The sequence below is a fragment of the Diabrotica virgifera genome, chromosome 3 (genome assembly GCF_917563875.1).
Source record: "Diabrotica virgifera virgifera chromosome 3, PGI_DIABVI_V3a".
NCBI classification, from domain to species: Eukaryota; Metazoa; Arthropoda; class Insecta; order Coleoptera; family Chrysomelidae; genus Diabrotica; species Diabrotica virgifera.
In genome coordinates, this window is record NC_065445.1 from 221,701,276 (window position 1) to 221,726,903 (window position 25,628).

The 25,628-nt window shown below is 31.9% G+C and overlaps 1 protein-coding gene across 1 annotated transcript in view; it reads left to right on the plus strand.

The window, feature by feature from the left end:
• The first annotated feature begins 498 nt into the window (after positions 1–498).
• The window catches only part of LOC114330003 (ABC transporter G family member 20), a 632,705-nt gene continuing 607,575 nt past the window's right edge, over positions 499–25,628 (plus strand). Inside the window, exon 1 of the mRNA XM_050645856.1 lies at positions 499–796. Coding sequence (XP_050501813.1) covers positions 717–796 — 80 coding nt within the window. The 5' untranslated portion in view covers positions 499–716. The remainder of the gene's footprint in view (positions 797–25,628) is intronic.

Genomic DNA, 25,628 nt, shown 5'->3' on the forward strand with positions numbered 1-25,628 from the left:
TCCAACAAGAAAAGTTTCAGATTTAAATAACTATTTACCATTTTAATTTTTATTATAATGGTGAATTCTGCATCAGAGACTTTTCAGGTTGACTATTCATAATATTTTTAATAACGTTGTTTACATTTTCATCAAAAATGTATTTCAACAGCAAATTAATCACTAGGTCATAAAGTTTATAATTATTTATAAATTGCAGTAATTTAAAAAATTCCTCTATTGCACCAGACATATTAATACGAATAATTAGAAACCAATTAGTAATTAGTACCAAATACTAAACACCTCAAGAGACTGTACTATATGCTGTAATGAAACCAAAAGTAGTTCCCTCTCTCGCGAAGCATTAGCTAGACCGGTGAGAACTTTCTTTTTTCAATACACCGCATGTATCGAGACTGGCCAATAACCAATGGAGATTTAGAAAGGGGTCTTCTTGCACGTTTCACTTTCTATTACAACGAATAATAGTGAGTTTAGTTGTCACGGATTATTCATTGAAAAATTCTTTAAACGCTTCTTGCAGTATCTAAAAAAATATAAACTGTACAAAATTAATAAGGTAGTGTGTGCGTCTCATCTAACGAATTCTTTAAGATTTTTGAAGATAGTTTGGTATTTGTAGTTCGCAGCATAACATGTCCTTGTCGAGTGTTTAGTGAGCGGTTTATAGTGTTGTTTTTCTTGTAAAATATTTGTTGTTATCATCTTCCAAAATGGATACTGCTGCAACGGAAAGTTTCAAAAAAGAACCACAAAAGCCGAAGATGTTTTCCTGGCAATCGGTCACATTCAGGTAAATTCTATTTATATTAAGATTAGGTTGAATGCTCTCCTATATAAGAATTTTACAAATAAAAGTTCTAGCACAGCTATTTATAAAATCTTGTCCAAGTACTTTCTCTCTTAGGGCATCTTCAGGGGCATTTTGTCAAAAAAAGGAGGCTATTCAGCACATCCACCAATGTCGTAAACACCCATATAAAAATTATACAAAAAGCAGACACCAGACAAAGGACAAACAGTTTAAAATAATCATTCGGGGGCTACATTATGGGCGATGTCATGAGATAGAATGGTACTTGTTTTTTGAGGATCCTGTTCCTGTACCCTAAGGAACAAGAACCATTCTATCTCCTTACGTCGCTCATAATGTAGTCCTCGAATAATTATTTTAAACTGTTTGTCCTTTGTCTAGTGTCTGTTATTTGAATAATTTTTATGTGAATGCTTACGACCTTCCTGGATGTGCTGGGTAGCCTCCTTTTTGACGAAATGCCCCTGAAGAAGCTTTGAGAGCAAAAGTACTTGGACAAGATTTAATAACAGTTCGATATCTGCCTTTTACTTATAAACTTCTGTTTATATAACTGTATAGTACTGTATTGTTTTTTTTCTCGACATATAATGAAGTACTGCTAGCTGGAGCGGTACTTTTATATACTTTTTGTTACGAAATGAAATTAAGTAATGACATATTGACAAACAAGGTCAGCTTTTGGTTACACAGTTACTCGGTTTTCCCCGAATGTGTCCAAATATTTTTTTATGAAATATGTGCGCAATAATTGAAAGACAAAAAAGGAACGATTATGACGGTAAAACCGAAATCTTCATCTTAATCAGGATCATACCGACAAATATGTATGATTAACAGTAATGATTTCTTCATTAGAAATTTTTAATTCGCGCTTAACGTTTGAAAAAATATTTGTGGCGAAATATTATGCAAAATATTTCACAAATTTTATTCTTCTATATGACGTAAAAATCTACAGAAGAATAACAATTCGTATAAAAATAACACTTTGGTTTTTTTATTTAAAATGGAAAAAGAGAAAAAATATGTACCCAATCCAAAAGTTAAATAATAAATTAGATAAAAATCGTAAATATAGTCTATTCGCTAAACTCAGACACAACTGGCTTTTGATTTTAGTAGATAATTTTTTTGTTTTTGACCAATTTTGCCAAAATTGGCAAAATTACTAACTATTTAGTAACTATTAACTATTTAGTAATTATTTTATTGCCAATTTTACCAAATTGGCAAAATTACTTACTAAAATCACTAGCCAGCTGTATCTGAGTTTAGCGAACCGACTATAACCGCATTCTTTTCCATACTCCGCTATTCTGGACACAAGTCTTTGAAGATCTTCAATATTTTCGGTTAATATGACAGTGTCATCTTTAGATGCATATCTAGAGTCTTTAATGGGAACTCCATTTTTCTTTAGTCAAGCTGTTTCACCCTTAAGAGATTTTCAGGATCTCTCATTATTAGGTGACTTTGTCAAATAATATTGATTATTTCATGCATACGAAATTCTAGCCAATAGAAAGCTACAGAAATAAAAATTACAGCGATTATTTTTTAATGATTTTAACTTCCAATCGTATAGTAAGATTTTTGATCACGTGTGTTTAATTCTGTCCAATCAGATTAAAATTATACTGGGAATAATCTACTGTAGAAATTTTTTAAGTAGATTGTTTTTGTTTAATTGGAAACAGTTTCCTAGTTTTAACAACTGCCACATTTAAGAAAATATCCATAATATACCTACTTTTAGTTCTGCATCTAATGTCAAATTGTCACGAGGAGATAGGCACATGTAAAGCGCTTGATTTACTTCGGTAAGATTATTTCATGAATAAAACTGTATTATGTATTTATAAATAAATTAACTAATATTTTATTAATATCTTCATCTAAATATTTGCTAAACTGTGCTTTTCACTTTGACAAGTTGAAAAATGTGTGTCACATTTAAATTGGGAACAATGTCACTGACTGTTTTTATACAGACTTGAATTTTATATGTAAGTATTAAAAAATAATCTTACATAACAATAAAATTTTGGTTTTGAACAGTTTTCTTTATGAAATAATCGCAACAAATTGCACAAGAGCTCTAAAATTCTTATCGAATTTTTGCCCTCGTAACACTTTGACATAATTTCACTCCCCTTCGGGTCGTGAAATTAAAACTGTCAAAGTGTCACTGGCGAAAAATTCGATAATTTTAGAGCTCTTGTGCAACTACTACTCACAATTTTCGGAATTATCAATTACTCTTTATCACTCATATGTAGGTATTTCGAAGTTATCGTCTTCATCTTAGACTATTTTATCAATTTAGCCCTCTAATTTTTCCCACTTGATCATGTAAGCAATTATACTTATTTGAAATGGAAACCCATAAAACTCAGTGACAGATTCAACATCCACAAGAAAATTAAAAATTACTAGGATCTTTAACAAAAACAAGTCACTGGTATACATAATGTCCAGTATGAACTATTGGACATTATGCATACCAGTGACTTGTTTTGTGTATACAGAATGTCCAATATTAACTAATGGACATTATGTATACCAATATGAACTAAAGCTTAAAAGCAAGTAAAGCGGCGGGATCTCTTAATGACACAATCTGGAAGAACAAACACTTAAGACAAAACACAAAAGCAAGAATCTACAAAGCAGCAATTAGACCTATATTGACATACACGGCGGAGACAAGACCTGACACATCTAAGGCTACGGCTCCACGGGCTGGAAATTGACGCTGGCAGTAGCCGCAAAACGAACTTAAGGTTCCGCAGAACGGAATAGGAATAGCCGAACTGTACCGACTACAGGACTTGTGCGTAGTCGGTTCAGTTCGGCTATTCCCATTCCGTTCCGCGGAACCTTAAGTTCATTTTGCGGCTACTGCTAGCGTCAATTTCCAGCCCGTGGAGCCGTAGCCTAAAACGAGACGACTACTAGAAACAACAGAGATGAAAATACTTCGACGTATATAAGGAAAAAGTCTGTTGGATAGGGAGAGAAGCGAAAACATGAGAAGATCATGCAATGTAGAAGACATAAATAGATGGGTGACAAAAAGGACACAGGAGTGGAACGAAGATATTAGTAGAATAGCAGAGGATAGGATTGTACGAATAGCATGAGATAAGTCACCAAACGGACGAAGAAGTATTGGCAGACCAAGAAAAAGATGGTGCGATAATTTAAACAATTTAGGAGGCTAATATTGAAGAAGAAACAGGGTTTAAAGCCTACATACAAGAAGGAAGAAGAAGAAGAAGAACAATATGAACTAACATTGTACACTCACGATAGACCTGATGCCAGGCAGATGTATACAGCTAATTTATTTAACGATCACATAACACAAAAGCCACCACAATTGAGAGGCCATTTGAATAACCAAGTGTTGTGAAAGCTGAGGTTATACAAGATATCAAACTAACTAACCAACTAAAAAGTAACAGAACCCCGAATGAACGATTTTTGAAAGCTCGTTTAGTCTTTCGCCTTTTCACGTTAAGTTTGCTCCTTTTTATCTTGTGGGAGCATGGGATGGTGGACCATAACAAAAAGAGAAGTAAATAAATTACTGGCGTGGGAACGTAAAATCCTTCGAATGATATATGGCCCTTGCAGAGACAGCGTGGCAAACGAATGGAGGCGCAGATACAATAACGAGCTAGTCTCTATTCGGAAAAGAAAATCTAGTCAGATATATAAAGGCTAATAGACTCAGATGGTCAGGGCATGTGATACGCAGTAACGACAATCGCATTATAAACAATGTGTTTTGGGAAAGGCCAGATGGAAGAAGGTCTGTAGGGCGGCCTAGAAAAAGGTGGAAAGATGCAGTCAAAGAAGATCTAGAGAAAATGGTAGTGCGACAATGGCAATTAGTGGCACAGGACCGACAAACATGGAAGGCAATAGTAAACGTGGCAAAGACTCACGAAGAGTTGTAGCGCCATTGATGATGATGATGAGCATGGAATGGGGACGAGTAAACGTTATTTTCTAGGTGGAGTAGCAAACTGCTGGAGAAAAACAAACCCCCAGAACCAGGTCATCTGTATACAGAAACAATCAAGCTATTTAATGAAGGAAATTTTTGTGAAAACATTCTTGTAAATCTCTTTAAGGATATCTACGATACGGACCAGATTCCAAGAATTGGCATAGCTCTACATTTATCGACCTATTCAAACCACCACGTGCGAAATTATGTAAGAATCACCGGAAAATATGCCTAATGAGCCACTTTATAAAACTATTTGTGATGATGAATGGGAGAAACGATAAACAAGTGACCGTTATCAGTGGCGTACCGATAGATCAGCGGGCCCACCCGCCCAATAAAAACTCATATTATATAACACGAATATCGAGCATCTAGCCTATTATATTGGGATTATTTTTATGACCGTATAAAACTTGCATTGAATATCTCAGTTTCAGAATTTCTGCAACTTTGTAGTTTACCTACAACTTATTCATGGATCGTGCTAATATAAAAAATACAAGCGTTTGAGTTAGCACGTGTAGGCAGGCACAAGCGGTTAGTCTTTAAACAAGGACTTTGGCAAGCAGGTAAGACGAGCAAGGAACCTTACAAAAATATTCCCAAAGTTTCTTAATACATTTTAATTTAAAATTTTTTTATGAATAGTTATTCTTCGTTTTTATTGATAAGTAGGTACCTACACAAAAATTAAAATTTATTAAGCAGTTACATTTCGTAGTGTATACTTGTGCAGTTCAAAATGTCCCCATCAAATTAGAAAGAAAAGAAGCAAAAAGCGCTTTAGAGCGGCCCCCTGCGGGGCCCGGGCGGTGGTTCCGCGGAGCCCGCGGAACCATGCTCAGTACGCCACTGACCGTCATCGATATCATCCTATACATACGTTATATGAAAAATTAGGATACAGAAAGAGCTTATCAGTCATGCTTATCACTCATGCCTTCATGCTTTAACTGTGCTTTAACTCTGCATAAGTCAGCATTTTCAAAATTTATGATTCCGAGATAAACTAAAGGAAGCTTTAAATGCTGTAACAAGACTCTTAAGTTTGCTTTACATAACTGGTAAATTTAATGGAAGAAAATCTTCTCAAACTCAAGACATGTGCTTATCTATATCGAACATTCAATGTAAAACAATAGATAGCATACCTTTATCTTTATCAAAGCCTTCTTTAATGCAACATATTAAGCGGGTGAAAAGGCAAGTGAATGAATGGTCACACTCAAGATTTGAAATATTAAATGGTTTGATCTTATTGAATATGGTTGAATTTTTCAAAATAATACATTATGTGTGAATTATTTCGAAGGTAATCCAGCCATGGAACTTTTTTCAGAAATATATTTGTTCATGCTGCGGCAAGACCCCTGGCAATGATGAAGAAATTTGCACTGGTTTGTCTCAAGGTTTCCAATGTTTTAAATGTGAACTTTGTACTGGTTCATCAATACAAATGTAAGAACTATGAAATTGAGCCAGAAATAATTATGTGTTGACACTGAAATACTTGATGAAGTAATCGATGATTCCTTAATAGTTATTTATGATGTAAGTGTTAAAAGTACAATTTTAAGGCACGCATGTGAAAGTTAATCACATGAGTGCCTTAAAAATGTACTTTTTAACACGTATATCATACAATATTTTTTCTACAAACGTCTTATATATCAACAATAATTATAATTTATTCATTCTCAATTACAGGACAATATCTACAAAAACTTTTACTTGAACTTGATCATAACAACTACAGAATAACATCTCACTTTTATTGTTGTATATTCTAACAAATTTTAATAGTTTTTTCTACAAACGTGTTAAAAATGCAATAATACAGTTTAAATTAAATTTTAATAGTTATTGATGAAACAGTTCGTGAAGTATGCTTTTTGCGAACGCACGCAATATTTCACGCTATACATCGCGTAAGTTCGCAAAAAGTACTTCACGCAAAGTTTCATACAATATTTTATCTACGATAAACAAATAAAAAAACTGTAACTCTTCGTCACTGGAATTCATTTCTATTCTACCGTTTTTAGAACTTTGACATTTAAAAATCCTAACTACTTTCAAACCACAAAACTGCCAGTATATATATACTGGCAAGATAACAACAAAAATAGCCAGATACATAAAAAAGAAAGGAATAACACCAGCTTTCAGAACTAACAACAACTTAAGCAAATATATTAAGAACAATAAAAGGCGAAAGAGAAAGCAACTACAGAGTGGTGTGTACAAACTAATTTGTGGTGACTGTCCGAAAACGTACATCGGTCAAACTGGCAGAACTTTTGACAAACGGATAGCAGAACACAAAAGGGCATTCAACAATAGAAAAACAGACACTTCTACATACGCACTTCACCTTCTAGATCATAATCATTCCTTCAATGAAGAGTTTCAAATTCTGCATATTCAAAATAAAGGCCTTAAGCTATCTTTTTTAGAATTTATGGAAATTAATAAACTGAAAAATACAGATATAATTCTGAATGACCAACTCGAGACAAAACAGCTCCCCACTCCTCAACCTCTTCAGTTGAAGACTTAAAAAGGCAAACACATTGTAAACTATATCACTTGAGAAAGGCACTCTGCCGAAACAGCTGTAGTCACTTAGTTATAATAAATTTTGTGGAAGTATAGAAAGCAAACGTTTTCAGTGTTTTATTGATTGATTTCAGTTTTTTCATTGATGCCGCATTCAAGGTCCAAGTTTCCATTCCGTAAAACAGAATCTAGAAAACGTAGCACCTAGCCAACCTTACTCTTAGCTCTAACTTTAGATTTCTTGTGCAGAGCACTTTTCTCATTTTGTTAAAATTCACTCTAGCCTTTTCTATTCTAATTCCTGGAATCGCATGGAAATAATCATTTGTGGAGTTGATCATTGTTGCAAGATATTGCATATTAGTCTACTCGTTCGACATTGGTTTCGATTAGGAGCAGATTATCTTCATTGGTAGACCGTATTATTGTCTATATATCGCTATTCGTGTCATCCGCATATCTGTTGTTAATGGGAACTAGGTTCACCTTTATTCCAGCTGTTTCACCCTCAAGAGCTGATACGTTATACGTTACAATTGCTTTAGTAGAACTTAATTTATGATTCTTTGAAATTGCTAACTTTTGACTTGACCCTTAAATAGTTCATAATTAGAAGGAAGTGTCTTTAAAAAAAATGCTAAGAGGAATTTTATGTAGGCAGTGATAGTATATACTCGTAAACACTGTAGGCACAAACAGTTATAAGTGTTTATATCTAAAAATTATCTGCAATAACTATTCTACAGACAAACATGGAGAAGTGTACTTTTGAAGTGTGTAAAATATGTAATTCCTAGCTGAGCGCTTTCGGCTTATAAAGCCATCTTCAGAGCTATGGTCAAAAAGTTCAAAATACCACTATGAAGAGAGATAGATCCATGTACGATATAAGGAGACTTCTATTTCTTATGCAGTTTTTTAATGATAGAAAACTGAATAAGAAATAGAAGTCTTTTTATATCGTACATGGATCCATCTCTCTTCATAGTGGTCTTTTGAACTTTTTGACCATAGCTCTGAAGATGGCTTTATAAGCCGAAAGCGCTCAGCTAGGAATTATATATTTTACACACTTCAAAAGTACACTTCTCTCTGGTTATCTGTAGTCATAAGTGTGTACAAAAACTATTTCAGTCTTTACATTTTTAACAACTATTCTACCTTAATAATTTTGTAATACAAAAACACACTTGTTTAACAAATTATCTGCCATTCGTATAAAAAATATATTTAGATTTTTTGTTTTAAACGATACATAGAATATATTACACTTGGTTTGGATTAGTAGTTTTTTACTAGGCGGTTATTTGATTTTTTGTGCTTCTTTTTGGAGGTACGCCGCTAGCCCATGAGCAAAAAATTTGTGAGAAAAATTAAGTTGCCGTTTAGGAACATTGGATAACTGACTGAATAAATTAGAGGAGTCACAAATAAAAAGTTAAACTCGCTGATATACCGGGCAGTATCGTCGCCCCCGCTAGCGAAATTATTCCGATTCGATTTTTTTGCACAAGCTTACTCAAAAAGAGATGCTTATAACATATCCACAGGGTGCCGGGCGGTGCCGTGGTCGAAAAATTGTTTAAACAATTTTTTTAAACAAGTTCACAAAAATCATTTTTTCATTTCGAACATTTTTTTTTAGATAATTTGGGTCATTATGAGCAAAAAATGTTTCCTGTCATTTTTCTCTAAAATTGATTGTTGTCGAGTTATATGCGATTAAACATTTTAAAAATGCGAAAATGGCTATTTTAAAGGCTTAATAACTCCAACGTAAATCCAACAGAACAGAAATACCTTAACATTATGAACCCACAACCTCCTAAATTATACTCTTTTATTAAACTACACAAACCTGACCACCCAATAAGACCTGTAGTTTCTTTTTATACAGCTCCGTCATATAAACTTTCAAAAAAACTGTCAGATATTATTACAGAATACACTAAATTTTCAGTAGTAATTGCACAAGAGCTCTAAAATTCTATATTAATTTTAGAGTTCGAGTGCAATTTGTTGCGATTATTTCATGAATAAAACTGTTCAAAACCAAAATTTTATTGTAATTTATATATGTAAGTACCAATTAGTGAAATTAAACACACAGTTGTTATAAATATGTATTTGACGGTTGAAAGTCATTACTTTTATAATTTTTAAAACATTTGTCATTAATGTCACTGAATGTATTTTTTCGTAGCAACGAAGGGCATCTGACGTAATATGCTTAACGACGGGAGATTATCAAAAATTATCACCTTAATTTACATGTCTGTAGCTTTCTATTGGTCAGAATCTCCTATGAATGAAATAATTACCTAAATTCACCGTAAAAAATACACTAGAACTAGTTAATAAAATACAACATTTTCAATTGCCCAACAACTCCAGACTAATTTCATTTGACGTAAAAAATCTTTTTCCTAGTGTTCCTCCTACAGAAACTTTTGTTTTAGTTAAGAATCTTTTAGACCATAATAGTACAAATCCGATCATTGCATCTGAAATTTTACACCTTCTTGAAATTTGAATAAATCAAGACTATTTTGAATTCAATAATCAAATATTACACAAACAACAGTGAAGGACTTATTATGGGTAATTCTCTAAGCCCATTGCTATCAGATATATTTATGAACCAACTTGAAACAACAATTTCTAAAAATCCCGTATTTAAACAGTTCTTATATCGGTGGAGATACGTGGATGATATACTAGTATGCTTTACAGGAACTAACAGACAACTTGACCAATTTCTATCATATATTAATTCACTTCATAATAATATTGAGTTTACAATAGAAACAGAACAGAATAACTCCATAAACTTTCTAGATGTAACGATTTCCAGACTACACAACAAACATGAGTTCTCCGTATATCATAAACCTACCCATACTGACACAACTATACACAATTCATCATCCCATCCTACACAACACAAATTAGCAGCCTACCATAGCATGATACATAGACTGACAGAAATTCCCATGACAAAAATAACTTCGAGATAGAACTAAACATCATTAAACAAATAGCAGTAAACAACGGCTATAACGAACAAACAGTTAACAAAATTTTAAACCAAAAACTCCATAAGAAAGCTCTGAAATTAGTGTATCCACCACCACAGAAAGAACCCAGTACCTTCTGCTCTCTCACATATACTGGCAAGATAACAACAAAAATAGCCAGATACATAAAAAAGAAAGGAATAACACCAGCTTTCAGAACTAACAACAACTTAAGCAAATATATTAAGAACAATAAAATTCGAAAGAGAAAGCAACTACAGAGTGGTGTGTACAAACTAACTTGTGGTGACTGTCCGAAAACGTACATCGGTCAAACTGGCAGAACTTTTGACAAACGGATAGCAGAACACAAAAGGGCATTCAACAATAGAAAAACAGACACTTCTACATACGCTTTTCACCTTCTAGATCATAATCATTCTTTCAATGAAGAGTTTCAAATTCTGCATATTCAAAATAAAGGCCTTAAGCTATCTTTTTTAGAATCTACGGAAATTAATAAACTGAAAAATACAAATATAATTCTGAATGACCAACTCGAGACAAACAGCTCCTCACTCCTCAACCTCTTCAGTTGAAGACTTAAAAAGGCAAACACATTGTAAACTATATCACTTGAGAAAGGCACTCTGCCGAAACAGCTGTAGTCACTTAGTTATAATAAATTTTGTGGAAGTATAGAAAACAAACGTTTTCAGTGTTTTATTGTTAGCTTAATAACTCGATTAAAAATTATTATTTTGAAATTCAAAATGTGACCAAATCAAGTCTCAAACTTCTTCTTCAAGGCCCTGAAGAGATTTTTGTCATTATTTTATTACAAAGCTGCTATTTTTAATTATTAAAAATTAGTGCTATAGTCCAACTGTATCGTAGCACCCGTTAGCGAAACTATTTCGATTAGATTTTTTTGCACAAACTTACTCAAAAAGAGGTCCGTATAACATATCCACAGGGTGCCGGGCAGTGCCGTGGTCCAAAAATTGTTTAAACATTTATTTTTAAACAAGTTCACAAAAATAATTTTTTCATTGCGAACTATTTTTTTTAGATAATTTTTGTTATTCTGAGCAAAAAGGTCTCTTGTGATTTTTCTCTAAAATTGATTGTTGTCGAGTAATATGGCCATTTTCGCATTTTTCAAATTTTAAATCGCGTATAACTCGACAACAATCAATTTTAGAGAAAAATCACAAGATACCTTTTTTGCTCAGAATGACCCAAATTATCAGTAGTAATTGCACAAGAGCTCTAAAATTCTATATTAATTTTAGAGATAGAGTGCAATTTGTTGCGATTATTTCATGAATAAAACTGTTCAAAACCAAAATTTTATTGTAATTTATTTATGTAAGTACAAATTAGTACTGTTAAACACACAGTTGATATAAAATATTTTAGGGTTGAAAGTCATCACTTTTATAACTTTTAAAAAGTCATTACTTTTATAATTTTTAAAACATTTGTCATTAATGTCACTGAAGTATTTTTTCGTAGCAACGAAGGGCATCTGACGTAATATACTTGACGACGGGATATTATCAAAAATTATCACCTTAATTTGCATTTCTGTAGCTTTCTATTGGTCAGAATCTCCTATGAATGAAATAATCTAAAAAAATTGTTCGAAGTAAAAAAATTATTTTCGTGAATTTGTTTAAAAAAAATTGTTTAAACAATGTTTCGACCTCGGCACCGCCCGGCACCCTGTGAATATGTTATAAGGACCTATTTTTGAGTAAGCTTGTGCAAAAAAATCGAATCGGACTAATTTCGCTAGCGGGGGCGACAGGAAGGGGTTTAAAACTTAATTTGGTTACATTTTGAATTGTATAATAATAATTTTTAATCGAGTTACTAAGCCATGAAAAAAGCTATTTTCGCATTTTTCAAATTTTTAATTGCATATAACTCGACAACAATCAATTTTAGAGAAAAAAGACAAGGGGCCTATTTTGCTCAGAATGACCCAAATTATCTAAAAAAATATTGATCGAAATGAAAAAATTATTTTTGTGAATTTGTTTAAAAAAAATTGTTTAAATAATTTTTCGACCACGGCACCGCCCGGCACCCTGTGGATATGTTATAAGAACCTCTTTTTGAGTAAGTTTGTGCAATAAAATCGAATCGGAATAATTTCGCTAGCGGGGGCGACGATACTGCCCGGTCTATAAAGAATTCACATTAGGCATTGCGAGAAGCTTGTTATTATGTTTATTATTACGCACAACGAAATACATATTTTAATATGTCATTCCGTTGATCGAGGTATACGTCTATGAATATCTTAGCTTTACAATAAAAGTACAACTACTATAGTTGGGAGACAATTGTTTTGCATTTGACTAACCATGTCTCTCAGTTGTCAGTACGCCTTATCTTAATTGCAAACTACAAAATGAGTTTTTTGATTGCAAACAAAACGTGATATTAATTAATAATTTTTATTGTTCATTAAAAATGAAACGAAATTCTAATATTAATAAAAAACAAAGCAAATCCTACCTAAAGCTGTACAAAAATGTAAATAATACTTAGGACAATAAAGCTTACGTTTCATTTAGTTGACTGGATGGTAGGCTTCATCAATTTGGATGGATGTTGGCTTCAGATATTGGTTTTAATGTGGGCTGAATGTGTAGATTGTAATTTCAGGCAGCTATTGAATTTTTCACAGTATCCATCCACCATGCAGGTTTTATTCCCTATGGTCGACCATCTGATTGAAGTACATACACAAAAAAATGGGTTAACATTTAAAATAAGACAAAAACTAGAACGAGAAATCTTGCCATGTTTTACCAAAATCTACTATAAATACAATTTTAAGAAATAGATTTGGTGCCCAACGTGGGGCTCGATGTGTGGAGCCAATAGATTGCGTTCGACTAACTCTGTCTCTTAGGTCCTATCACGTCCTATCTTTAGTGCAACTGAAAAAGAAGTTTTGGAAGGGACAAATAAAGCATCACATTAAGTAGGTAATTATATTTACTGTACCTACATTAAAAATTTATTGAAATTTTTAATATCAATAAAAAATAAAGCAAATTCTGCTTAAAGCTATATAAAGCTTCAGCTTGAGGATTGATTATACTCAACTATTCTTATAAGAAAAATAGTAAAACAAAAAAAGTTAACAACAAAAGAATTTGGAATATAATAAGACAAATAACAAACATGCGATGTTTATAACGTTACATTATGTATAAATAACACTAGCAGTTAAGTACAGTTTTTTTAACTTTATGAGTATCTATTTTCATCTAAATCGTAAATCTTTAATTTAACTGTGTCATAATTACTGTAATTAATGTCCATAAACCACCTCCACTATCATAGCCCAGTGATGTAGTACTCCCATTGAGCTTTCATCCAGCAATATAGTGGGCGACTTTACCTGTTTTTACGCACAATATAAATACCAATCAAATTTCTAAGACGCGTTTAATTTTATAAAAAATAATAATTATATAATTTATTAAACTTATAATTATTTAGAAACCTATGCATATAATTTACAATGTAGGTACCTACATAGTTAAATACTACCAAACATATTTTCAAGTCCAAAAAAAACTATTAGGTTTGTAAGATTATTTTTTTACCAGACGAAAATATTTAAATACTTCTACAATTATGTTGTCATTAAAATGTTAATCTCAAACCAGTTTTCCAAATTTAATAATTTTACAAAAACAAACTATTAGAGTCATATCTAAATCTAAAGTGTAATAGTGTAGCCGATAATGTTAAATTATATTGTGACTGGGTTTTGCAACTTGTTTGTTATTGTAGATCTATGTTACAGTCCAGACGAGACCTCTACAAAAATAGAATATGAAATACAAAAAATAGAATACAAAAAGTTTTGGAAACTTTAAAAACATTTTAAAACAAGAAATCGATGTCAAAATTTGTATTTTTTTTATTTACTCCTGAATATATTGGAAAGTAATTCATTTTGTTCTTATTATTAGTCCAGGCTGTATGCTCGCTAGGTAAATTATTCCGATTCGTTTTTTTTTGCACAAACTTAGTCAAAAAAGGTCTTTATAACAAATACACAGGGTGCCGGGAGGTACCGCGGTCGGATTTAAGCAAATTCAATTTTTTCAATTCGGACAAACTTTTTTTACATTCTTTGGGTCATTCTGAGCAAAAAGTCTCGTGTGATTTTTCTCTAACATTGACTGCTGTCGAGTTATATGCGATTTAAAATTTGAAAAACGCGAAAATGGTTATTTTCAATAGTCCAGGAACCGAAGCTTTTCAACCGAAGCAATTTTTACAGAATGGATCGATTTCCTTGAAAATCTGAGAATAAGTAGTGGATAGTCCAACGATCAAAACCTATATGATGCCGAAAGGCGCTTTTACTATGGGGGTGGTTGCCACCCCATTTCGAGGGTGGAGATTTTTTATTATATTTTGACCGCAAAAGTTAATAAAAATATTCATTCTAAGCAAAATATGTTCTATACATTTTTTTGAGAAAATTCATAGTTTTCGATTTATTCGCTATCGAAAGTGTTAGTTTTATATCGAAAAAATCAATGTTTTTCGATAATACTCATTTACGATTCACTCAATTTTTGCCGTAAAAAATTTTTTTTAAACTAAGTTCTTGAGAATTACATAACCTACAATTTCATATTTAAACATTTTTTCCTATCTCTTATGCTAATTTTTCTATTCTGAAGAAAATGGCATTTTTTACCAAACTACAAAAATTCGTTATTCGATTTTTACTCCAGTTTTTTAAAAACTAATCATTCTAAGCCAGTTAAACTTCTAGCATCTATTAATAATACATAAATAAAGAAGAATGAATAAGGCCAATGACTAAAAACATCGCTAACTAACATTATTATGCTTCCAATTGGATTTCTCCTTTTTTTTTTCAAAAAAGTATATTGATTTTTTAACCGCAACTTTTTTATTTTTTATCCTAGAAAGTTTGGTAAAAAAGAATTTTGTAGGTTTTTATAAGATCTATAAATCTATTAATATTAAATCTTTTTAGAATCCTCAGTTGCAAAATGATTTAACTTTGAAAAGGTTGGTAAAGTTGGTTTTTGCATGTTATTACAAGTTTTAATTGTGAATAGCTCATCCAATTTTGACCGTAGAAAACATTTTTTGCAAATCAGGTTCTTGGGAATTAAATAGGTTACAATTTCAAATTTAAACATTTTTTCGTATCTCTGATGCTAATCTTTCTGTTCTGAAGAAAAGGCCATTTTTTTCCAAACTACAAAAATTCGTTATTCGCATTTAACTCCGTTTTTTTTTAAACTAATCACTCTAAGCCGGTCAAACTTCTATAATCTATTAATAATACATACTTATATAAAAAAAGATCAAATAATGTCAATCACCAAATTTAAATTAGGGTGGTGATTAGAAGGTTGCTTCCGATCACTTTTTCGCTGAAAAAAAATAGGGACTGACATTCTTTTCATTAAAAGTCACCTAATTTTTAAGCTAGAGACTATTTTTTGATTTCTAGAGATATATATTTTTAAATACACTAAATTAGTTTGAACAAGTTACCCTCGAAAAATGCATAGTTTTCCCGTCTTTTGACTCTGAAACTACAATATTTAGCATTTGACGAATAAGAGCTAACATATAATAAAGTGTAGCTCGATTACTATTGGTCTTAAAGAAAATTAAAAAAAAAAACGGTTTTGTTTATTTATTTAAAATGTACATTTTTGTTAAGTAAAGTTGTTTTGATGAAACGAAAACTTTTGGAGTTATTAGCAGAAAACTTATTGAAAACATTGATTTTTTCGATATAAAACTAATACTTTCGATAGCCGAATAAATCGAAAACTATTAATTTTATCAAAAAAATGTATAGAACGTTTTTTGCTTAGAATGATTGTTTTTACCAACTTTTGCAGTCAAAATATAATAAAAAATTTCCACCTCTGAGATGGGGTGGCAACCACCCCCATGGTAAAAGCGCCTTTCGGCATCATATAGATTTTGATCCTTGGACTATCCACTACTTATTCTCAAATTTTCAAGCAAATCGATCTATTCTGTAAAAATTGCGAGGTTTTGTCCTATTTTAAGCTTCATTAGTACTTGGACTACAAGTTTTACTAACTCTATTACAAATTCAGTATTAGTGTGTCTTCCGAACAGTAAGGTTGGTTTTGTTAGACGCGCTTAATTACTTTTTGCTCGAATTTAGGCAGGTAGATATTTTATTTTGGTTTGTTATTTCATAAACCCATAGTTAAGGTAAGTACAAGTTTTTTAATATTATAATGAGTAACTCTTCCGACGGGGGTACTCCCCCGTCTGGAAAAGACCCACCAGATGAGAAAGATATACAAGGCGAAATGGAAATTGATAATAAAATATATAATTTAGACAACAAATATATTTCGACAGACATCGGACCGTACTATGTTATCGTTGAACCGGTTGATCAAAAAAGTCATTTATCGGCTGTTAAAGTTGGGCACTATTTATTTAAAAATACTACTTTTAACACACATGTTATTGACATAAAATTAGTCGGGAGAAATAAAGTAAAAATTATTTTTAAATCTTATAATATTGCTAATGCCATTATAGGACATAAATTAATAAAAGATAACAATTTGATCGCGTATATACCTATTTTTTTCAACCATAAAAAGGCAATTATCAGACAAATTGACACATTTTTGTCCGAAAAGTATATAATGGAGAATATCGAAAGTGAACATAAAGTTGTAGATGTAAAAAGAATGAAACGTAGGATAGTTGACTCTGATAATGAGACACAGTTTGTCCCTAGGCAAATGATCGTCTTGACGTTTTTAGGAAATAGTTTGCCAAAATTTGTTAAAATTGATTTGGTGAGATTTGCTGTAGAGCCCTACATATATCCTGTAGTTCAGTGTTTCAGGTGCCTTCGATATGGCCACACAGCCAAATACTGTAAAAGCACTACAACTAAATGTAAAAAATGTGGTCAAACCCACGATGAAAATGATGATACCGATTGCACTTCTGACACTTACTGCATATACTGTGAAAAGCATGACCATCAGTCCGTATCAAAAATTTGCCCGAAATACCAGGAACAATTAAAAATTAAAAAGATCATGTCTGAAAAAAATGTATAATTTAAAGAAGCTGAAGTTATTGTAAGAAATCCGTCTTACGCTAAAATAGTAACACATAATAATTTCGATATTTTAAATAATTTAAACAATTTCCCTGAGCTGAATGGTAATATTGACACGAACAATTACCCCTCCACGAGTAATAAAAATTGGGTACCACGTCCTCATTACCAACAGCCGAAAAAGCGCAAAGTAAGTTCGCCCCTTTCAGTTAATAAACCCCCTTCATTTAAACTTAAAAATACCGCTTCAAACCCTATCATTCCTAATCCACATAGAGAAGCTTTCCATTCATACAAAGAAAAATTAGAATCACAGATACTGCAGAAACTTCCTTCTATTTTTGAAAATATGCTTAAAAAATTTAATTTGGTAAACCCAGATCCACTAGTTATCCAGGAAACACAAACAGAACTCAGAACAATCTTAGATACGATACAATACAATGATAGTGATAGTGACGAAAATTATTATTAAGTAGATGATAAATATATTGCAATGGAACTGTAACTCCATTACAAAAAACAAAGCTAATCTTATTAATTTTCTAAACGATCACGCTGTTAAATTTGATTTAATTATGCTTAACGAAACTTGGTTATCTAAAAAGAAAATATTTCATTTACCAACTTACAATATATTACATGTAGATCGAACTGATGGATTCGGAGGCACTGCCATACTTATTAAAGATTCCCTATGCTATCATGAAATTTCAATTCGTAAAAACTTTAATTCCAAAATAGAAGTATGTGCAGCATATATCGATGACCTTAAGATATCGTTAGCCTCCATTTATAAAGCTCCCAACATAAAAGCAACTAAGACTGACTGGAATAATCTTTTTTCACAACTACAGGGTGATGTCATTATATGCGGTGATTTTAACTGTCATCACAGTCTTTGGGGCTCTACAATAGATAACTCACAAGGAAATCGACTTGTAGAAGCTATAGAAGAAACTAACCTAATTATTTTAAACGACGGACGACCTACTAAGATAGTCAGACCTAACGAAAGACCTTCTGCCATATATCTTACCTTTGTCTCACCTAGCCTTTTAAGTTTATCTGAATGGAATCCTCTGAATGATACACTTGGCTCAGATCATCTCCCTATCCATATTACTATATCTCGGGAATATACCCCCACTAACAAAACACCTTCTAGAAAATGGATTGAGTCTTCAGCTGACTGGACGCTTTTTCAAAACCTAATCGAAACACAAATCTATAACAATAACAGTAATAATAACTCCTTTGATTTTTTTATGAAAGTAATAAATGATGCAGCTTCTAAGTCAATGAAATCTCGTTCAGGTAACAGTAAAAAACCTCCAAATCCTATTTGGTGGGATAATGAATGCACTTTAATTGTTAATGATAGAAAAGACGCATACCGTGAATATAAAATTACCACGAATTATGAAAATTACCTCAAGTTTAAGCATATTCAGGCCAAAGCTAAATTACTTTTTAAACAAAAGCAACAACTATGCTGGAAAAATTTTATTAACAAATTAAATAAAAATACCCCAATATCAAAAATTTGGAGTTTTATAAAAAAAATATCGAACAAAAACTCAACTTTTAAAAAACATCCTCTATCTGAAGAACTAATAAACCAAATTTTTGATATTGTAGCACCTAGTTTTGTGCCAAATATGCTTGAAGGTCCGAACGAGAAAATTGGCAGCCACTACATGGATGCACCTTTTGATATAACAGAACTTGAAGCTTCAATTAAGACCTCTAGATGTACTGCTCCGGGTAATGATTATGTTACATATGACATTATTAAAAATCTTCCCCAAGTTGCTAAAAATTTTATACTAAATATATACAATGATTGGTGGGTGAATTCAAACTATGTTGAGCATCTCAAACAAATTACCATTTGTTTAATTTTAAAACCTACTAAAGATAGAAATATGCCTTCCTCTTATCGCCCTATATCTTTAATGTCATGTATAACTAAAACGTTCGAAAGAATGATAAAAACAAGACTGGAGTGGTACATGGAGTATAACAATATCTTACCTAATACTCAATACGGTTTTAGAAGGGGATATGGTACTTTGGATGCAGTAACTCATTTAGTAAATGACATCCAGATTGCCTTTTCTGGCAACAAGTATCTAGCTTGTTTATTCCTAGATATAAAAGGGGCTTACGACTCTGTAAATATAAATATACTTAAACAGAAAATGGTTAAGATTGGTCTTAACGAAACGACTGCTCTAAATATATTGCAACTATATTTTTCTAGACATGTCTATATTAGAGACCATAGAAATGTGTTACATGGTCCAAGGGTTGTTTATCATGGGTTGCCACAGGGATCCGTACTTAGTCCTATACTCTTTAATATATATTCTGCCAATATTCATTCACTATTTCATAATTCCGTAAATTGCATACAATATGCAGATGATATCTGTATATACACCATCCAAAATAGTTATGAACCATGCACTGAGGCTCTTGATAATATTATGCATAAGGTAAGTACATGGACAGAAGAAACTGGTATGACCCTTTCAACAGAAAAATGCTCTATTATGTTTTTTACCAGGCATAGAATACGTGCACCAGAGAGATTAACTCTGTGTGGGCGTACCTTGTCGGTAGTTAAAGAGTTTAAGTATTTAGGTATCATTGTTGACACCAAGTTACTATGGTCGAGTCACATACGTCACTTAATAAACAAATGTGAGAAAGGCTATAATTTGCTTAGGTGTGTAACAAATCGAAGTTGGGGCGCAGCTACTGGTATAGCTTTATTGTTTTATAGAGCCTATGTGCGGTCTATCATTGACTATGGATGTTGTTTATACGGATCTGCTTGTAACACCAATCTAAACAAAATAAACAGAGTTCAATATAAATGTCTTAGAACTTGCATAGGTGGAATGATATCATCACCGGTGAAAGCAATACTGGCAGAATGTAATGAATTGCCTTTGGATTTGCGTCGGCAGCTATTATCACAAAAATATCTTTTAAAACTAAAATCCTTAGAGTCAAACATGATCAACAAATTAAGTGATATTGCAAAAGAAGATTTAACAAACCGCTTTTGGAAATTAAAGAATTCTCCTCCACTGGCAGAAGCTTTCGTTGAGACCAATGCTGATCACATTTCTTTTGGTAAAAATAAAACATTGTTTATGTATACCATACCCTATAGATCACTAATAAAACCACACAGAGTCATAATACCCAATTATACAGAATACCATCATATAAATCACACCCTTCTAAAATCCATATTAGGTGGATTAGTCAATAAGCCATTTATATATACAGATGGATCAAAAACAAAACACGGAGTTGGTTGTGGAGTTTTTATCCAAAATACAAAACAATCATTTATGTTTAAATTACCATCAATATGTAGCATATATACTGCTGAACTTGTAGCAATTTGGAAGGGCATTACTTGGTTAACATCAAATAATTTACGAGATGGAGTAATACTAACTGATTCTAAGTCTGCATTGGAGTCAATAAAAAGCATAAAATTTGAAAGAATGAAATGTCCTATATTATGCAATTTAAAAAATTTGATAGCAGATTTAAATATAACATTTGTATGGGTCAAAGGGCATACAGGTATACTAGGTAATGAAAAAGCTGATAGTTTGGCTAAGGAAGCAGTACTTAACGGAGTTCTTTGTAATATTTATACATTACCAGACGTCTTTCATTTGATAAAAAATAAAATAAGATTAAAATGGGAACGACAGTGGGAAAATACTGTAGAAAACTCACAAAATACCTACTTTAAAATACATCCTACCCTACCATCCCCACCTCTATATATTTTCAACTACCCTACTTCAAAATTCTTTTCGGCAAGTGTTTTTCGACTTAAAACAAATCATGGGCGATTTCCATCGCACCTTGCTAAGCTGGGCATTATACAGTCCTCGGCCTGTAGTTGTGATCAGAACTCTTACGGAGATCTAAATCATATACTTTTCGGCTGCAAAAAACATTTAAAAAAATCCAATGATTTAATTCGTACACTTATTGAAATGAAATATTTTCTTCCATTAAATCTCACACACATTTTGTTAGCTGCCAATAAAAACACCTTGGAACTTTTAGTAAATTTTATTAAAGAAAATAAAATACAAATTTAAAACGGCATAACCCACATCTCTGTAGTTATACTATAAGAAAATTCCTTTTACAACTTTCTGTGGCAAATGGACTTGATTCCATGCCATTATCTTTCCACACACACACACACTCTATTACAAATTATTATTATGAAAGTCAGAAAAATCAATTGAGTAAGTATTTTTAAAAAACTTAAATTCAGAATGAAAGATTACATCAATATCGAGGGCTGAAAGTCCCTGAAAACGTCTATAAAGTATATTTTAATAAGTTACAGGTGTGAAAAAAAAAAGAGAAAATTGAATGTTATTTTTAATTTCATTTATTTCATCCAAAAGAAACTTTTTGTTTATTCTATGGGCATTCGGACCTCGGTAATCTTTTGACCAACGTTTCATTCTGCGTTATGTTTTAAAAATATTTAGTATTAGTTTTTCTCAGAATTCGAAAAAAATGAATGCATTTAAATATCATTAGACCGATTTTGCGCCGTTTGCAATATTAATTTGTTAGATCTGCTTTATTCAATTTGTTTATATTTATATAAAATCGTTCTATTTTATTTTAATACATACATACATTCATAATAGAAAACCTCTTATACCCGTAGGTGTCGAGTACAAGTTCTCTTAAATTTTGTCTACAAATTTAAGCCACTCTTTTCTGTCTCTAGCTAGTTCCTTCGCCTCACTCCATGTCTTCCCTCTTTCTTCGAGAATCTCGTTTATGCTTTTGTTCCATGTTTTTCTTGGTCGTCCTCTACGGTTTTCCTTATTTTTCTCGCTTCCCACCTTCTTCACCTATCTAGTTTCGTTTGTTCTCATTGTTAGTCGTCATGGCGAGTACATGTACTCATTGTAATGACAATTTTATCGTTAATACAAAACGAATTAAATGTAAACTCTGCGAAAATTTGTATCATTATCATTGTGTTACAGTTAAGGACGCAGTAATTAAAGCTGTTAATGACTCTCCTAATGTTTTCGGGTTTTGTGATGTTTGTGTCATTAGGTTGGAAGAAAGAATTAAAATAATAAGTTATATAAAAAGTTTAGAGTCAAAAACTGAATCATTAATAGAAGATACCAAAAGAGTGATGGAAGCTGTAAAAGTTGATAGTGACCAGAAGAAAAAAGCATCCTATTCAGCTGTAGTATCAAGAGGGCAGTCATCGTTGATAATAAAACCTAAAATTAATCAAACCAGTAAAGAAACTAAAAATGAAGTGGCACAAAAAATTAAACCGGCAAATATTTCTGTAGCAGTCTCTAAAATTAAACCAGTCAGCCAAGGTAGATTACTAATTGAATGTGAAGATAAAGAATCATTGCAAAAACTTCAACATGCCGCCGTTAATGAATTATCGGAGAAATATGATATTGAAACGCCACAAATGGTAAACCCAAAAATTCTAATTACGGGGGTTAAACAAAATGAACTGGTTGATGAAACTCTGTTTTTAAATAATATTAAAAAACAAAATTTCTTAGAAACGATGTCGACCAACGAGATAAAAATTATTAAAAAATACGTCCCTAAAAATAAAAATTATTATAGTGTTATTGTTGAAACCTCTGCAGATGTGTTTAAGCACTTAATTAATAAACAGAAGATCTTCATTGGTTGGGAAAGTTGTCGTGTGTACGAACATATTAACGTGTTACGGTGTTTTAAGTGTTGGCGCTTTAACCATAAAGCCGAACACTGTACAGTGCCCTATATTGTGTGTGCAGAATGTGCTGGTCCACACAAGAGCAGTGAGTGTAAGGAAGATGAAAAAAAGTGTACAAACTGTAAGTATGCGCTCGAAGTTTTAAAAATCCCTGGAATAAAATTTAATCATTCGGTCTTCGATAAGACATGCGTGTCTTACAAGCGAGCATGTGACCAAGCAAAAGCCAGAACGAAATACATCTAGCAACTACCGGTAAGTCATCAGAACAATTCAAATCCAAATGGTTTAATCTTATGTGTTAATATAGAAGGTCTAACAACCCATTTTTGTGAGTTAAAACAGTTATTAACAGATTTTCAACCGGTTCTTGTAGTTGTAACGGAAAATCACTTAACTAATGATATTGTTGAAGCTGAATACCAGATAAAAGGTTACAATTGTTCTGTAAATTATTCCACTAGCAGACACACTGGAGGGGTAATCTGTTATGTACGTAGTCATATTATTACCGAGAATTGAAACAATTTTCAATTCAAATGAAGTATTGGTGCACACTTCTTAAAGTAACGATTGGTCAAAAGCATTTAATTATTGGTGGTGTATATAGATCACCAAATGGATCTAGTGCTGTATTTTTTGATTTTCTTCAAGAATTATTTGAGTTAGAAGAAATGTGTACAAATGACATTGTAATGTTGGGAGATTTTAATGTAAATGTATTAAATGTTTCTGTAGTCGGGACTAAACTCTTAAATATTATTCAAGCAGCTGGATGTAAACAAATCGTTAAAATACCAACACAAATTACTGCAAACTCCAGAACTCTAATAGATCTAATTATCACAAATTGCAAACTTCAAGAAACTGACCGAAATTTTCCGAAATTTACTGATCATGACATTATTGGTACGTCCATTAATATTTGTGCAAAAAAGAATTTAAAATGGTATCTTCAAGATATATTACGCCTGAGAAAATTGAAGCAATTAACATTGATTTAATTGGAAAAGATTGGAATTATTCGTCTACAAATGTTGACGTTTTGTATGAATACTTTTTAAATAATATCAGAAGCAGTTTGGATAAGATAGCACCAACCCAACATAAATTCCGTTCTGATAGTAGTTATTGGATTGATGAAGAAGTACGAAATTTACAAAGAGAAAGAGACATCTGTTTTTCAACATTTCGAATAATCCATTAGATTTTCAACGGTACAAATGGAAGAGGAATGAAGTTGTTACTTTAATTAGAAGAAAGGAAAAAATATTTTACGAGCAAAAAATTGATCAATGTCGCTATAACAGTAAAAGAATGTGGAGTACTTTAAAAGAAATTGTAAATAGTAGCAATAATACATCGAATTTTAGCATATTAGATAGTAGGTTAAATGTTACTAAAGACGTAAATAAGTTTTTTGAGATTGCTCAAAATATTCCTAGATCCTCAAATTTTTCTGAAATACAGCTTGATATTGTTTCTAAGATTGATCCTTTTCCCATTATTTCACTTGGTAAATTGCATAAAGTGGTAAGTAGTTTAAAAAATAAAGCAACTGGTGACGATATTATGACAGTGTCACTGTTGAAAGGGATATTTTCAGTGGTTGGTTACCCATTGTTAAACATAGTTAATACCTGCCTGCAAGCAGGAGTTCTGGCGTCAGTATTAAAATGTAGTACCATAATACATGTACCAAAAATAAGTAAACCACAGGCGTTTGAAGATTTAAGGCCGATTAATTTACTTCCGATAATCGAAAAAATCATTGAATTATTAGTTTATGATCACTTATTTAACTATTTAAATGAATATAATTTGCTGTTTGTAAATCAATCTGGTTTTAGATGTAGGCACTCTACTGAAACTGCATGCCAGTTAGTATGTAACACATGGAAGAAAGATATAGATGACGGTAAAATAGTAATTAGTGTCTGTGTAGATTTAAAAAGGGCTTTTGAAACAATAGACAGGCAGATGTTATTAACGAAATGCAAAAATTATGGAATAACTGGAGTTGTGTTCAAATGGCTAGAAAATTATCTAAACGGTAGATGTCAAAACACTAAAGTAAATAATAATATTTCAGACGAAATAGGTACTATATATGGAGTTCCCCAAGGAAGCGTTCTTGGACCATTATTATTTGTTTTATATATAAATGATCTACATCTCTATCTTAAAAATTCATTTGTAAATCTGTTTGCAGATGATACATTAATTTCTGTCTCTGGACAAGATTTTAATAATTT